A 13017-nucleotide genomic window follows, 5' to 3' on the forward strand; every position below is an offset into this window, starting at 1 on the left:
TCCCTTAATCAATCAATAAAAAAGCATATATTAAGCACTTATTGTATGCCTTGCATTGTGTTAAGTGGCATGGCTACAAAGAAGCAACAACTGTCTCTACCCTGTTGAGGGTAAATAGTCATTACCTTCATATATAACCAAAAATTTAAATTTTGATAGGTAAGACAACATACATAAATCAATACATACAAGATAAAATATAAAGTAGCGGAAATTCATCCTCAAAGAGGAAACTGTTGGGACCAGAAAAAGCTTCCTGGAGGAATTGGGCACTTGATTCCAATCTTAAATGAAGCCAGTGATTTTCAGAGATAGAGATGAGGATGGAGGGTATTCCAGGAATGGGTGACAGTCAGTACAAAGGCACAGGGAAGGGAAATGGAGAATAATGTGTGAGGAATGACAAGGTCACTCTGGCTAGATCTCAGAATTTGTGGAGGGAAATACTTTCTTATAAGACTGTAAAGAAAGGGTCAGGTTGTGAAGAGGTATAAATGTCAAACAGAGGAGTTTATTTTTTATAACTGAAGAAATAGGTAGTCATTGCTGTTTATAGGAAATTATCATAGTCAGACTGATACTTTAAGAAAATCACTTTGGCAGCTATGGGAGGAATAGATTGCAATGAGAAGAGACTTGGATAAGATTATTTTAATAGTTTAAGTGAGAGGCAATGAAGCCTAAAGCAGAATGATGATTGGGTGAGTAGGGATAAGAGACGTAAAATTTTTTCTGGTACTGAGGGAGTAGGGGTGGCTAGGCTGGGGTTAGTAGGTTGGTAACTCCCTACAGAAGACCGGTGTCTTCCACTTTATAAAGACTTCAGAAATGCACCTCCTCCCACTACCACTGGGGATAACATTTAACAAATATTGGGGTCAACAACTGCAAATATATTTTATGTAACATTAGAGTAGCAGCAAAGGAATGGACAGAATAGCTGAGAGAGGGGAAGACAAATTACAATATATGTATGCAGAATGTAATGGGAATAGCCAGTTGATGCAAGAACTGGGTTTTTTTCTGAATTACTTTCTTCCAGTCACAGAGATGAGAAACACAAATTTTGAAGGACTGTTGCAGTTACAGACAGCTGCCATCTTCTACCATTGGAGGAAGAATTTTTCTTTCAGGCAATAAGGGTACTCTTCTTAATCCTAGTCCTTATTAATCCTGATAACTAGGTTCAGGCCTCAGTGACCACAATCATTTTCCCCCTATCTCAACTGTATTGTTAACTATTATAGCCAAATCTCTACTAGCAATAGTTGCTTATGTCAGAATCTTTCAAGAGGAAAGCAGAAAAAGGGCAAATTCCATCTCAATTGCTTGACTCTTCAAAATTCCACATGGCTTCAAGATGGAAGCTACCCAGTCTTCTGCTTTTAGGTTGCAACTTTTTTCTTTTTCTTCTGATGTTTCTCTCCTAGAACTCTTTTTGAAAAGTTCCATGAATTTTCATATAATTCAAGACGGTGGCAGCTAACTGAATCTTGGGAAAGTATATGAATCAGGTTACCCTGATACAGAGCCAGATTCCTTTAGAAGATTCTGCAGACACAGGTAAACTTGACTCCATTTCTTTGAAAAATCTAGGAAGAGATCATTAAAGAGAAAATTGGTGAACATTTAGAAAGAAAAGCAGTACTTACAAAGAGCCATCATGGACTCATTAAGGTCATGTCAGAATAAAATCCTCCCTTTTTGGAAGGATTACTAAAGTAGCAGATGAAAGGAATGGTGTAGACTTAGTTTAACTAGATTTTAGCCATACTTTTGACAAAATATCTCTTACATTAATTGTGGAAAAGGTAGAGAGCCGTGGACTAAACAATAAATTGCTTGGGTAGTTGAACTGAGTAGTTGCTAATGGTACAATGGCAGGAAGTTTCCAGTGGAATATCCCAGGGTTCTGTGCTTGGCATTGGGTTATTTAATACTTTTATCAATGACCTGGAGAAATATATAGGTGGAATACTCATGAACTTCGCAATGACACAAAACTGAGAAGGATAGATGATAAACTGGACTACAAGATTCAGGGTCCAAAATCATCTTGATAGGCTGTAGCATTTGGCTGAATTTAAGAAGATGAAATTTAAACAGAGATAAATGTAAAGTTTTAAACTTGGGTACAAGTAGACTGCAAACTCAATATGAGTCAAAAATATGAAATAGCAATCAAAAAAGTCAGTGTAATCTTGGGCTGCATTAAGAGAGATGGAGAGGTGATATTCTCACTGTACTCTTTCCTTGTTACATCTTATGTGTGGTATTTTGTTCAGTTCCTTGCTTTACAAATTAAGAAATTATTTTGAAAATTTGGAGAATGCACATAGGAAAGCAATCAGAACGGTGAAGGACTTTGAGTCCATGCTTGTTGAATGACATGTTCAAGGTTACTCAACTATAAACCAAGTTTTTTTAATTACTACTTTTTCTAGCATGTCTTTTTTATTTATATCTTAAATCAGCAGTTTTCTCTTTCCATACAATTTTATAGTTTTTCTCTATGTGTTTATATTCTTTTTGGCTTAAATTGTCTGTGTTTCCATTCTACAGACTTGTGAAATTCTTTGTGGAAAACAACCTAACACTGATGTACCTCATTACTGGGAAATAGAACATACTAAAAATCTGAATTTACAAAACATAAATTAGGAAATGACTGTCTTTTTTTATAAGTGTGATCTCTAAGAGTTCTTTGAAATAGCTAGTTTCCTATGTACACACAATATAATTCTTTTTATAATAATTGAATTCATATAACTTTTCATAAGCATGTTGTTTGGATCAAACAAGAGACAGTTATAAATTTTGGTTACCCATTTAGTACTACAGTATGTGCTACAAATATTAATTAACCATAAATATAACTGATAGTTTATTCTTCTTATTAGTGTTAATATCAGTATGAAGAAATGTAACACTATGTTTTCAACAATGGATGAACTTTTATAGCTTCAAAACTGCCCTGGAGAATACTTGATCCTAATAACAAAATAAAACAGGCAAAAAAACCCCCCAACAACAACAACCCAAAACAACCACCTCTTTAGCTTACAACTTTGGTGTAAAAATAGAGAGAACTCAAACTACCAAGAAACTGTCATGCCATAGTTTCCACTGGCACACACAAATATAATTGTTTCCTTAATTATTTTTCCCAACTAACCTCCCCAATAAATTTATCTTAGATTACCTATCTTGACAAATTCCTTCTTAATTCGTTAAACAGTTCTATAGAAGATGATACAATCTAATGATCTAGAATATTTGCAATATTACAGATTTTATTCTGTTTTTAACGAAGGGTACCATAGTAAGATCTTGGGAAAAACTCATTTCTCTCTCTAATAGTGAATTATGATGTAGTAGTAGTAAGATCCTCATTACTACAAGCAATTACTTAAAAAAGTCTACATCAGGGTTTCTTTAAATGAGGTCCATAGACAGGTTTCAGAATGTATAAGGTACTCAAGGACAACCAGAATCTCTCGTATGAGAACTTGCTGCACCCTTTTCAGGGCTTCTCATCTATCTTTGGCATCTAGTCGTCATCTAACTCTTATCTGTGGCTCCACAAAATTGGAGCATGCACATCACCCACACCTGGTAAAAGTAGAATTGCCTAGCAGCAAGCAGTGAGGTCCCAGTTGAGGCTGTTAAATATAAATTTGTAGTGGACCTATCAGAATGGTTGTGTGATTTTCTCCATATTAATTCAGCAGCACATATGTAGGAGCAACAGTAGTGAATAGTGGGAGTTTGATCCAAGGTTAAGGCTTTTCTGGGCATAATTGGTGATATGATAAGTAGACTGGAGAGTCAAGAGATGAAGATAGTGTAGAGTTGAATGGATTCATCAAAGAGTCAAGATGGAGAAAAGATGAAAGAATGACTAGTACAGGGGAGAATTGAAGGGTCAAGGGATTAGAAGTCACAGTGCAAACAAAGAGCTGGGTTTTGTAAGGGAAGGCAGAGGGAACGGAAACAAACCAACAGATTATGTTTAGATAAGGGGATTTCAGACTTAGAGTTCTTTTGGCCAGATCAATTTTCTCAAAATTTTCAAATTAACAGCACTTATAATTTATCTGACTAAAATATCTCAGGTTTTTTAACACATTGATTTTTAGACATATATATCTCTTGATTTTCTTAAGGAAATCAACAGTAGCAAGTGCTGAAGTGTATTGACTAAGTTCTTCATATGAATGAAGTCTGAGATACGATTGAAAAAAACAAAACAAAACATAGCCATAAAGTAGGTCAAGAAAAATAGAGTTTGTAGTTCATTTTTGTGTGCTAGCTTATAGTTACTGATTTTTCTATTATATAAAATCTTTTAGGGCTTTTAAACTTCCTAAGGACTTTTAAAGCCTCTTACAGCCTGGTATCTTCTTATCTTTCTAGTCTTGTTGCACATTATTCCTTCCCCATGTACTATATGGTCCAGTGACTGGTCTCCTTGCTGCTCTTCTAACAAAACACTTAATCCCTTGACTTCATATATTTTCATTGGCTATCTCCCAGATCTGGAATTCTCTCCTCATCTTTGCTTCCTGATCTCCCTAGCTTCTTTAAAGTCTCAGGTAAGATCCTACCTTGGGCAAGAATCATTTCTCATCCTGCTTAACATTAATTCCTTCACTCTAAAAAAAAAAAAAAATCTCTAATTTATCTTGCATATAGCTTATCTGTAAAGTTGTTTGCATATTGTCTCCCCTATTTGACTTTCAGTTTCTTCAGGGAAAATGTTTTGCCTTTCTTTGTAACCACCATGCACACAGAGCACCTGGCACATGATGAGTGCTTAATGAATTCTTGTTAACTTGATCTTTTGATAAGAGGTCTTATGTCACCTGGTGTTTCACATTGTGTGTTTTAATTATAATGTATGGTACAGCTTATTTGTTATCTTATCAAATGGTCTGCTATGAATGTCATGCTAAAATATATATCATAGACACATAATGCAGCCCAGGAAGCATGAAGCGCAGCCTGACGTGGCAGGGACAGGACCCTGAACAGACTTCTGGGAGCAAATAGAAGCACCAGTTTCCAGATTTGCTCAACCCACAAATAGCTTCGAAGGTCAGTGGGAGGGCCCCTTCACCCAGGAGAGAGGAGCTCAGTCTGGACCCCCAGCAGCAGTAGCTTCCATTTTTGGAGCCCTCTTCCTAGAGCCCTTGTGGAAATTGAGCCACTGGTCTGAATCTCAGCCCTGACAAAGAACTCAAAAGTCAAGTAACTGGCTGGGAAAATGCCCCAAAAAGGGAAAAAAGAATAAGACAATAGAAGGTTACTTTCTTGGTGAGCAGGTATTTCCTTCCATCATTTTGGATGAGGAAGAGCAATTTAGGTCTTCACAGGAAGATCTAAAAGTCAAGGCTTCTGCAGGCAAAACCTCCAAATTAAATATGCAATGGTCACAGGAAATGGAAGAGCTCAAAAAGGATTTTGAAAATCAAGTAAGAGGTGGAGGAAAAATTGGGAAGAAAAATGAGAGTGATGCAAGAAAACCAGGAAAAGCAAGTCAACAGCTTGCTAAAGGAGATCCAAAAAAATGCTGAAGAAATCAACACCTTAAAAAATAGACTAACTCAAACGGCGAAAGAGGCCCAAAAAGTCAATGAGGAGAAGAATGCTCTGAAGAGCAGAATTAGCCAAATGGAAAAGGAGGTTCAAAAGCTCACTGAAGAAAATAGCTCTTTAAAAATTAGAGTGGAACAGATGGAAGCTAATGACTTTTTGAGAAACCAAGAAATTACAAAACAAAACCAAAAGAATGAAAAACATAGAAGATAATGTGAAATATCTCACTGGAAAAACAATTGACCTGGAAAACAGGTCCAGGAGAGACAATTTAAAAATTATGGGTCTACCTGAAAGCCATGATCAAAAAAAGAGCCTAGACATTATCTTTTATGAACTTATCAAGGAAAACTGCCCTGATATTATAGAATCAAAGGGTAAAATAAATACTGAAAGAATCCACCAATCACCTCCTGAAAGAGATCCAAAAAGAGAAACTTCTAGGAATATTGTAGGCAAATTCCAGAGTTCCCAGGTCAAGAAGAAAATATTGCAAGTGGCTAGAAAGAAACAATTTGAGTATTGTGGAAATAAAATCAGGATAACGCAGGATCTGGTAGCTTCTACATTAAGGAATCAAAGGGCTTGGAATATGATATTCTAGAAGTTAAAGGAACTAGAATTAAAACCAAGAATCACCTACCCAGCAAAAGTGAGTATAATACTTCAGGGAAAAAAAATGGTCATTCAATGACATAGAGAACTTTCAAGCATTATTGATGAAAAGACCAGAACTGAATAGAAAATGTGACTTTCAAACACAAGAATCAAGAGGAGCATGAAAAGGTAAAGAGAAAAGAGAAATCATACAGGACTTTCTGAAGTTGAACTGTTTACATTCCTACATGGAAAGACAGCATTTGTAACTCTTGAGATTTTTCTCAGTATTTGTGTAGTTGGAGGGATTATACACATACACACGTGTGTGTGTGTGTGTATGTGTGTATATATATATAATATACATATATATATACATACATATAGACAGAGCACAGGGTGAGTTGATTAAGAAGAGATATTTAAAAAAGATAAAATTAAGGGGGGAAGAAGAATATATTGGGAGGAGAAAGGGAGAAATGGAATGGGGCAAATTATCTCTCGTAAAAGAAGCAAGAATAAGCTTATTCAATGAGGAGAAAAGGGAGGAGGTGAGAGGGGAAAAGTGAAGCTTATTCTCTTCACATATGGCTTAAGGAGGGAAGAACATGCTCACTCAATTTAGTATGAAAATCTATATTATACTATAGGAAAGCAGGGGAGAAGGGAACAAGTGGGGTGAGGAACATGATAGAAGGGAGGGCAAATGGGAGAAGAGAGTAATTAGAAGTAAACACTTATGGGGAGGGACAAGGTAAAAAGAGAGAACAAAAGGGGGACAGAGTAGGATGGAGGGAAATATAGTTTATCTTACACAACATGACTATTATGGAAGTCTTTTGCAAAACGACACATATATAGCCTGTATTGAATTGCTTGCCTTCTCAGTGGGGATGGGGGAGGGAGGAAGGAAGGGAGAGAAGTTGGAGTTCAAAGTATTAGGAACGAATGTTAAGAAATGTTTTTGCATACAACTGGGAAATAAGAGATACAGGTAATGGGATATAGAAATCTATCTTGCCCTACAAGAAAAGAGAGAAGATGGGGATAAGGGAAGGGAGGGGTGAGATAGAAGGGAAGGTACATTGAGGGAAAGGGTAATCAGAATGCAAGATGTTATGAGGTAGGGGAGGGGAGTGGTGGGGAGAAAATTTGGAACTCAAAATTTTGTGGAAATGAATGTTGAAAACTAAAAATTAATTAATAAACATTTAAAATTAAAGAAAAATAAAATATATCTTACTTGAAAGCAATTAGTGAGAGAAGTTCCCTGATGGATGATAACATTGTTTAGGACTTTGATCATTTCTCATTGATTTTTTTAATGGCTGACTTATACTATTGTTTGTGGGTTGGAATCACCTATTTCTTCTGTGGTTTTAAAAGGGAGTCAGCTATGGAGGTAGCTTTTTGTTATTTTTTTCCTTCTGGAGGACTCTAGGGCAACAGACCTACAAGGAAACCTGGGTTGTTCTGGACCTGGGAGTCTTTGAAGAAGCATATGCATGTCACATTCTCCTCCCCTCTGGTCACCTACAATCTTGAATGGCTTTCTTGGGACAGAGGCACAGAATAGTTACACACACTCTCTCCAATTAGGTCTAAGAGGAACTTGGCCTCCTGGATAGATGAGAGACTTAACTTAAGAGAACGCCTGAATCCTAGGCTCTTGAACTTCCTTACTACTGGTGTTTGGAGAGGTGAAGGATATTCCCCAGTCTTCATAGGCCTTATATCAATACCAGTCTTATAAAGAAAAGGATTCTGAAGTCTAGTCTGCCAAACAGAAAGAGGGAGGACCAGGGCAAGTATCAGTTTCAGTTTTACCTTTTTAGTAACATTGAGAAGAGTAAGTTTTGGGACACTGTCATTCTCTTGAATAGAAGAGAATCCCAGAACCCAGACTTCTACAGGGAGAAGAAGGAGTTCTTAAGCAGCAGGCAATACCAGCTTCTTGATAAGAATAAGACTATGCATGTGTTTTCCAGAGTTATTAGAGTAACAAAGGAAGAAGCCAAGGCATCAGCGAGTAGGTGACAAAGACTTTTTCTTTTGGTAGCACTGTTAGATATTTGAATATATTGGAACTGATGAGAAGCAGATTGTCTATCTAGCAATCTCATTTGTTCCCCTTCTGTGGGGATACCAAATCACAAGGTGTACTATGAGTCTAGAGGATTGTAGAAGGCTCCAATGGGAATGTGAGATTCCCTGGAGAGGAAAGGGAATTGCACTGGTTTACAAGCTATTGTGAATCCTTATTATGTGTTTTCTGCAGAAAATGTTAAAATAAAAGCTGCTCCTTAGCCATTTTACACTATAACCTAGAATGATTTTAAGCTTGGGTACCTTCTTACCCTCATATAGGAAGATCCAGAGAGTTTTATGGTATTCAGAGATTCTCCAGAGGTAACTTTGGATGAGAGCAAAATAGGCCAGAATTACAATTTTAGAAGGCTGTCCAAAGTTAGACTCATGCAATGGAAACTAAGAGTGAAAGGTTGTAAGACTGTAAGGTAGGATACATACTAATTTTTCCATTTATGATCCTAGTGCTCTATGCCTTGTAGATTTGTTTTAGAGTTCATCTAAAACTAATAATTGTAGAGTTCTTCCCTTTTAACAAATTCTGAGGCTATATGTTTAATATAAGATAAATTATTTTATTTTTGGTATTGATATGGATTTTCTGCCCTCTGGGTAAGTGTATATTATTCCCCTTTCCCATTTCAATTTAACTCTAAAATGAAATAAGTAAAAATGTTTAACCTTCTGAGCTTTGAGGGGTTCCCCCCATTTACCTCAATATTTTGTTCTAAAACACCTACAATTTAGTTCAGTGGATAAATATGGATTCCTAAAAGCCCTTCAGTATGTGCATGTGTATATTATCATTTTGGACCATTCCAGTTAGAATATTTTCTAAGAGGCCCCACAATGAATAAAGGTAACTAAAGTTGTCATGTATTTTAGTGGATATGTGATCTTAGTTATGTGAGAGATCCTGAAAAGGTACAATTGCAAAGCATTCACATGTTCTCATCCTGTGGGACTGTTATTCATGCTCCCTTATAAATCCATTAGACACACATATTCTCCTTGTATAAGATCAGTAACCACTCCTTATCTCTTGGCACAAATCATAACGTTAAGCCACAACTTATTTCCATACCTACACATATAGAAATGCATCCTAGCCTAGTGGAAAAAGCACCGAATTTAAAAAGAACTTGAGTTTGAATCTTGGCTTGCTATTTACTTCTTGAGAAATTCACTTAACCTCTCTCTTTCTCTCAAAGCCTTTATTTTTAAAATGAGGGGTTGGTCTAGGGAACTTCTAAAGTATCTCCTAGTTCTAAAATCTTGTAATACCATTTGGAACCATAATCACAAAAATGAAGCTTTTGCTGGTATCATGGACATTTAAAGTTGGAAGAATCCTTAGCATTTATCTACTCTTAATTCCTTTATTTTTCAGATAAAAAAAATTGAGGTTAAAAGGTGGAATAGCTTGGTTTAACTAGAGGAAGAGAAAAGACTACAACAGGGTAAAGTATTTCTGACCTGGCAATCCAAAGACTTGGGCTGTATCACTAGTTGTCTCTCACCTTAGGCAAATTATCTCTTTGGGCTTCAGTTTTGTTGTTGTTCAGTCATTTCAGTTACGTCTGACTCTGTGACCCCGTTGGGCTTTTCTTGACAAAGATGCTGGAGTGGTTTGCCATTTCCTTCTCCAGCTCATTTTATAGATCAGGAACGGAGGCAAATGGGGATAAATGACTTGCCCAGGGTCACACAGCTAAGTTAAATGTCTGAGGCCAGGTTCCTCACCTTTTAAAATAAGGTTAGAGTAGATGATCTCTGAGGTCTTCTCCAGCTCTGTATTTAACTCTAGGGAGAATATGACGTTTACTGACAATCCACAAGACTGAATTCCACTCTAGGTCTCCTTCTGGTACACTGTTATGAAATTTAAAAAAATTTAAAACAACTAAGTTCGTATCCACATCTATACCTTTAAATACTATATCCTCATCATGATGCAGTGATGGTGGGGTCTTTAAACTTCTGGGAACGCAGTCTGTCCGTGGGAAAAATTAAGCTGCTTATGAAATTAGATTAGCACACACTGTGAGAATATAATATAATAATAGAGTTCAAGCTCTATTCATTTGAAATTTGTGCCAATTCAACCTTAGCAGACTGAACTTTTCTTTCACATTATCTGTGAAGAAATGGTTTGTAAATCAAGTGAGAATAAAGTCACGAAATCTTATTAATGATAAAAAACAAGATTGCAAGAGCACTGTTTAACATATAAGAGAAATAACTCTCTGAGGATCTTATCTGATTGCTTCTAATGAAAAATAAGGTCAATTTAGTTATTATAGAGTGAAAAGAATTCTTTTTTTAGAAACCTGCTAGCAGCTCAGTTTAACTGGGGTAGTTATTGGGGGTTAACATATCCCCAAGATTATGCTAGACTTTCCTAGGTACCTATTAATGCATGATGTTGCAAGGGAGGGCAAGGTGTTCTTCCCCTCAAGGAGCTCCCAGTCAGGCTGAGAGGAGAGAGAGAGGTGGTAAGGGTCAGAGAAGCGGAAAGAAAGATGATTTATAAAACTTGGAATTGGACTCACTTGGACCCAATGACCTACTATAAGGACCCATTCAGCTCTAAAGCCATAATCCTATTAAAGTGTAACCCAGGCACGCGATGCCTTTCATTGGCTAATAGGCTTGTCGTTGCCCTGGAACAGCATTCATGAGTAAATTCTCCCAATCAGTTTACAGTCTGGAGCTGATGTGTCTGGGGAACTGCTTCCTTCACAAGAGATTTGCGGGAGTAACTTGAGTAACACGCTCTACAGAACAAAACAAAACAAAACACTTTCAGGTGCTTTAAAATCCATTAGAACCAGACTAGCTGAACAATTTAGCATAGGCGCCCAATTAGAATACTTGGGTACTTCTCTCCTGCCATTGGTCCTTGTAGGTACTATGCATGGAAACCTCCGCCGATTGGCAGACACAGCCATTTTCCAGGCTTACCAGCCAATCAGAAAAAGAAGGTCTCCCGGGAATCTTGGGAGTTGTAGTTCGTCTGTTTCTCCCCTTTCCCAGGTTAAGCGGGACCTTGAGACCCAGGCTCTTATTTCTCCTGGCGGGGTCTTGCCGTCCTTGCTCCTCTGCCTTTCTGATCTCTTCAGACTCCTAACCCAGCGCTTGCTTCTCTTCCTTAAGGGCTCCTTCCCACTTCTACGACTATAGAGGAGGTAAGTGAGGAATAAACAGCAACATGGGTTTCTCTTTCCTCCATCCCCGACCGGCCTCAATAAACGAATAGTTTGTAGCTCTGTGAGGACCTTCCTCCTGCGCGCCCCCTCGAGGCTGCAAAAAGGCTTTGGGGGTGGTAGGGGGTGGGGTGTGCCTGTGGAGTTGGTTCCTTCCAGCAGGGGCGGGGCCCGAACTGAGTTCCCAGGTTTCTCAGGATTCCACAATTGGAAGGAGCGTCCGGGTTTAAAACCCTCACCTGAGGCTTCGCGCGCTCTGTCACCCCGGGCAAATCCTTTCCCTTCTCTGGACCTCAGGCTCCCAGCTGTACAAACAAAGGGGGTCGTCACGATTAGAGCGCCCCCGCGGCGTGCCCCGGCCCCTCGGGGGTCAGCCAGTCCCTGCCCGTGCGTGAGCACGGGAGGTGGTAAGGGGGGGCTCTCTTGGATGGCCGGAGGCCGCGCGCTGACCGGGAAGCCCCTTGGAGAACCGAGGCCTCCGCTTTGTGGGTGAGTTGGACGCATCCGCTGAGAGTCTGGAAGGTGCCTGATAACTTCCCTGAGGGCAGGGACCCTGAACTGCCCCCCGTGCCAGGGGCCGTGCTAGGTGGTAGGGACTCAAGGATGTGCGTGCGTAGGCACACATACACTGTATGTGCTGTATGTAATATATATGTGTTATACACGTATAGGTGCATCTACACCTGCTGCGTTATATGTTTGCATATGTCTTAACGCATTTTTAAGCTTTAAAGCTTCAGTAGAATGTTTAGAACACTCTATAATATAGAACAGTTCAATATTACATATAGATTAAAATTGTATTAAGATTATTGGGGTATTCTATATGAGGTCCCCTTGGTATTAAATAATACGTACCTATGCATACATAAACACGCACATTTTATATACGATGAGGTTTGGCGTGCTGGGATCCCAAGAAGTTGCCTGGAATGAGTTTACACACTCAAGCTTCTCTTAATCAAGTGGTGAAGAGTTTATTGTAATGCTTTAGCAAAAATGGGCAGGGGTCCTTAGGAGAATCCACAAGAGACTGAGGATGATGCTGGGGTTTATGTAGAAAGAAGGGGCATGGGAAAGGAAAGCCAGGGATACTGATTAGGTCATCTAAGGGTCCAGGTATCTTTGGGAGCTATGAGTGGGAAGGTATACCAGACGTTGAGGGAGTTGTTAGAGGCATGGACCTTGAGGGATTTGGCAGGGCCATCCAGGGACAAAAATCCTTGGACCAGGGTCCATCCCCCCACTGAGCTTGACTTAGTGACATACTAGCTAGTACCCTAGATAATGGTCCAAAACAGGGGTTTTTAACCTTTTTTTGTGTCATAGACACTTTTGACAGTCTTAGTGAAACCTATAGACCCCTTTTGGGGATTAAAAAAAAATTCATAATCGAAAGAAATGATACATTTCACCTATGGGTTGGTTCATGAAAATAAAGATGTAATATTTTTCCCATCCAACTTTATAGACCCCCTGAAAGTCACTTCTATTTTTTTGGATTTCAGTTTGTTTATGAATAAAATAA

The 13017-nt window shown here is 38.4% G+C and overlaps 2 protein-coding genes across 4 annotated transcripts in view; one reads left to right on the top strand and one right to left on the bottom strand.

Annotated features, from left to right (window-relative positions):
• Positions 1-497: 497 nt before the first annotated feature.
• Positions 498-11993, bottom strand: LOC140522837 (uncharacterized). The gene is made up of 3 exons (XM_072638063.1): positions 11248-11993; positions 10027-10155; positions 498-1592 (listed from the first exon to the last, which is right to left on the bottom strand). Exons 1-2 carry the CDS (start codon positions 11991-11993, stop codon positions 10041-10043), a joined length of 861 nt encoding a protein of 286 aa, XP_072494164.1. The 3' UTR covers positions 498-1592; positions 10027-10040.
• MEI4 (meiotic double-stranded break formation protein 4) overlaps positions 11384-13017 on the top strand; it is a 313130-nt gene continuing 311496 nt past the window's right edge. For 2 of the 3 annotated variants that reach the window (XM_072642649.1, XM_072642653.1), the window contains exon 1: positions 11816-11978. The gene's annotated coding sequence lies outside the window, so the exon portion shown is untranslated. Of the gene's footprint in view, positions 11472-11815; positions 11979-13017 lie in introns of those variants that run through there. The other variant, XM_072642650.1, reaches the window with a different exon arrangement.

Source organism: Notamacropus eugenii, chromosome 2, assembly GCF_028372415.1.
Source record: "Notamacropus eugenii isolate mMacEug1 chromosome 2, mMacEug1.pri_v2, whole genome shotgun sequence".
Lineage (NCBI taxonomy): Eukaryota > Metazoa > Chordata > Mammalia > Diprotodontia > Macropodidae > Notamacropus > Notamacropus eugenii.

Coding starts and splice junctions, on each gene's coding strand:
- LOC140522837 (XM_072638063.1), bottom strand. CDS start 11,993: ATGCGTCCAACTCACCCACAAAGCGGAGGCCTCGGTTCTCCAAGGGGC. Junction 10,156..11,247: donor CTTCTTTTTCTGATTGGCTG/GTAAGCCTGGAA, acceptor ATTTCATAACAG/TGTACCAGAAGGAGACCTAG.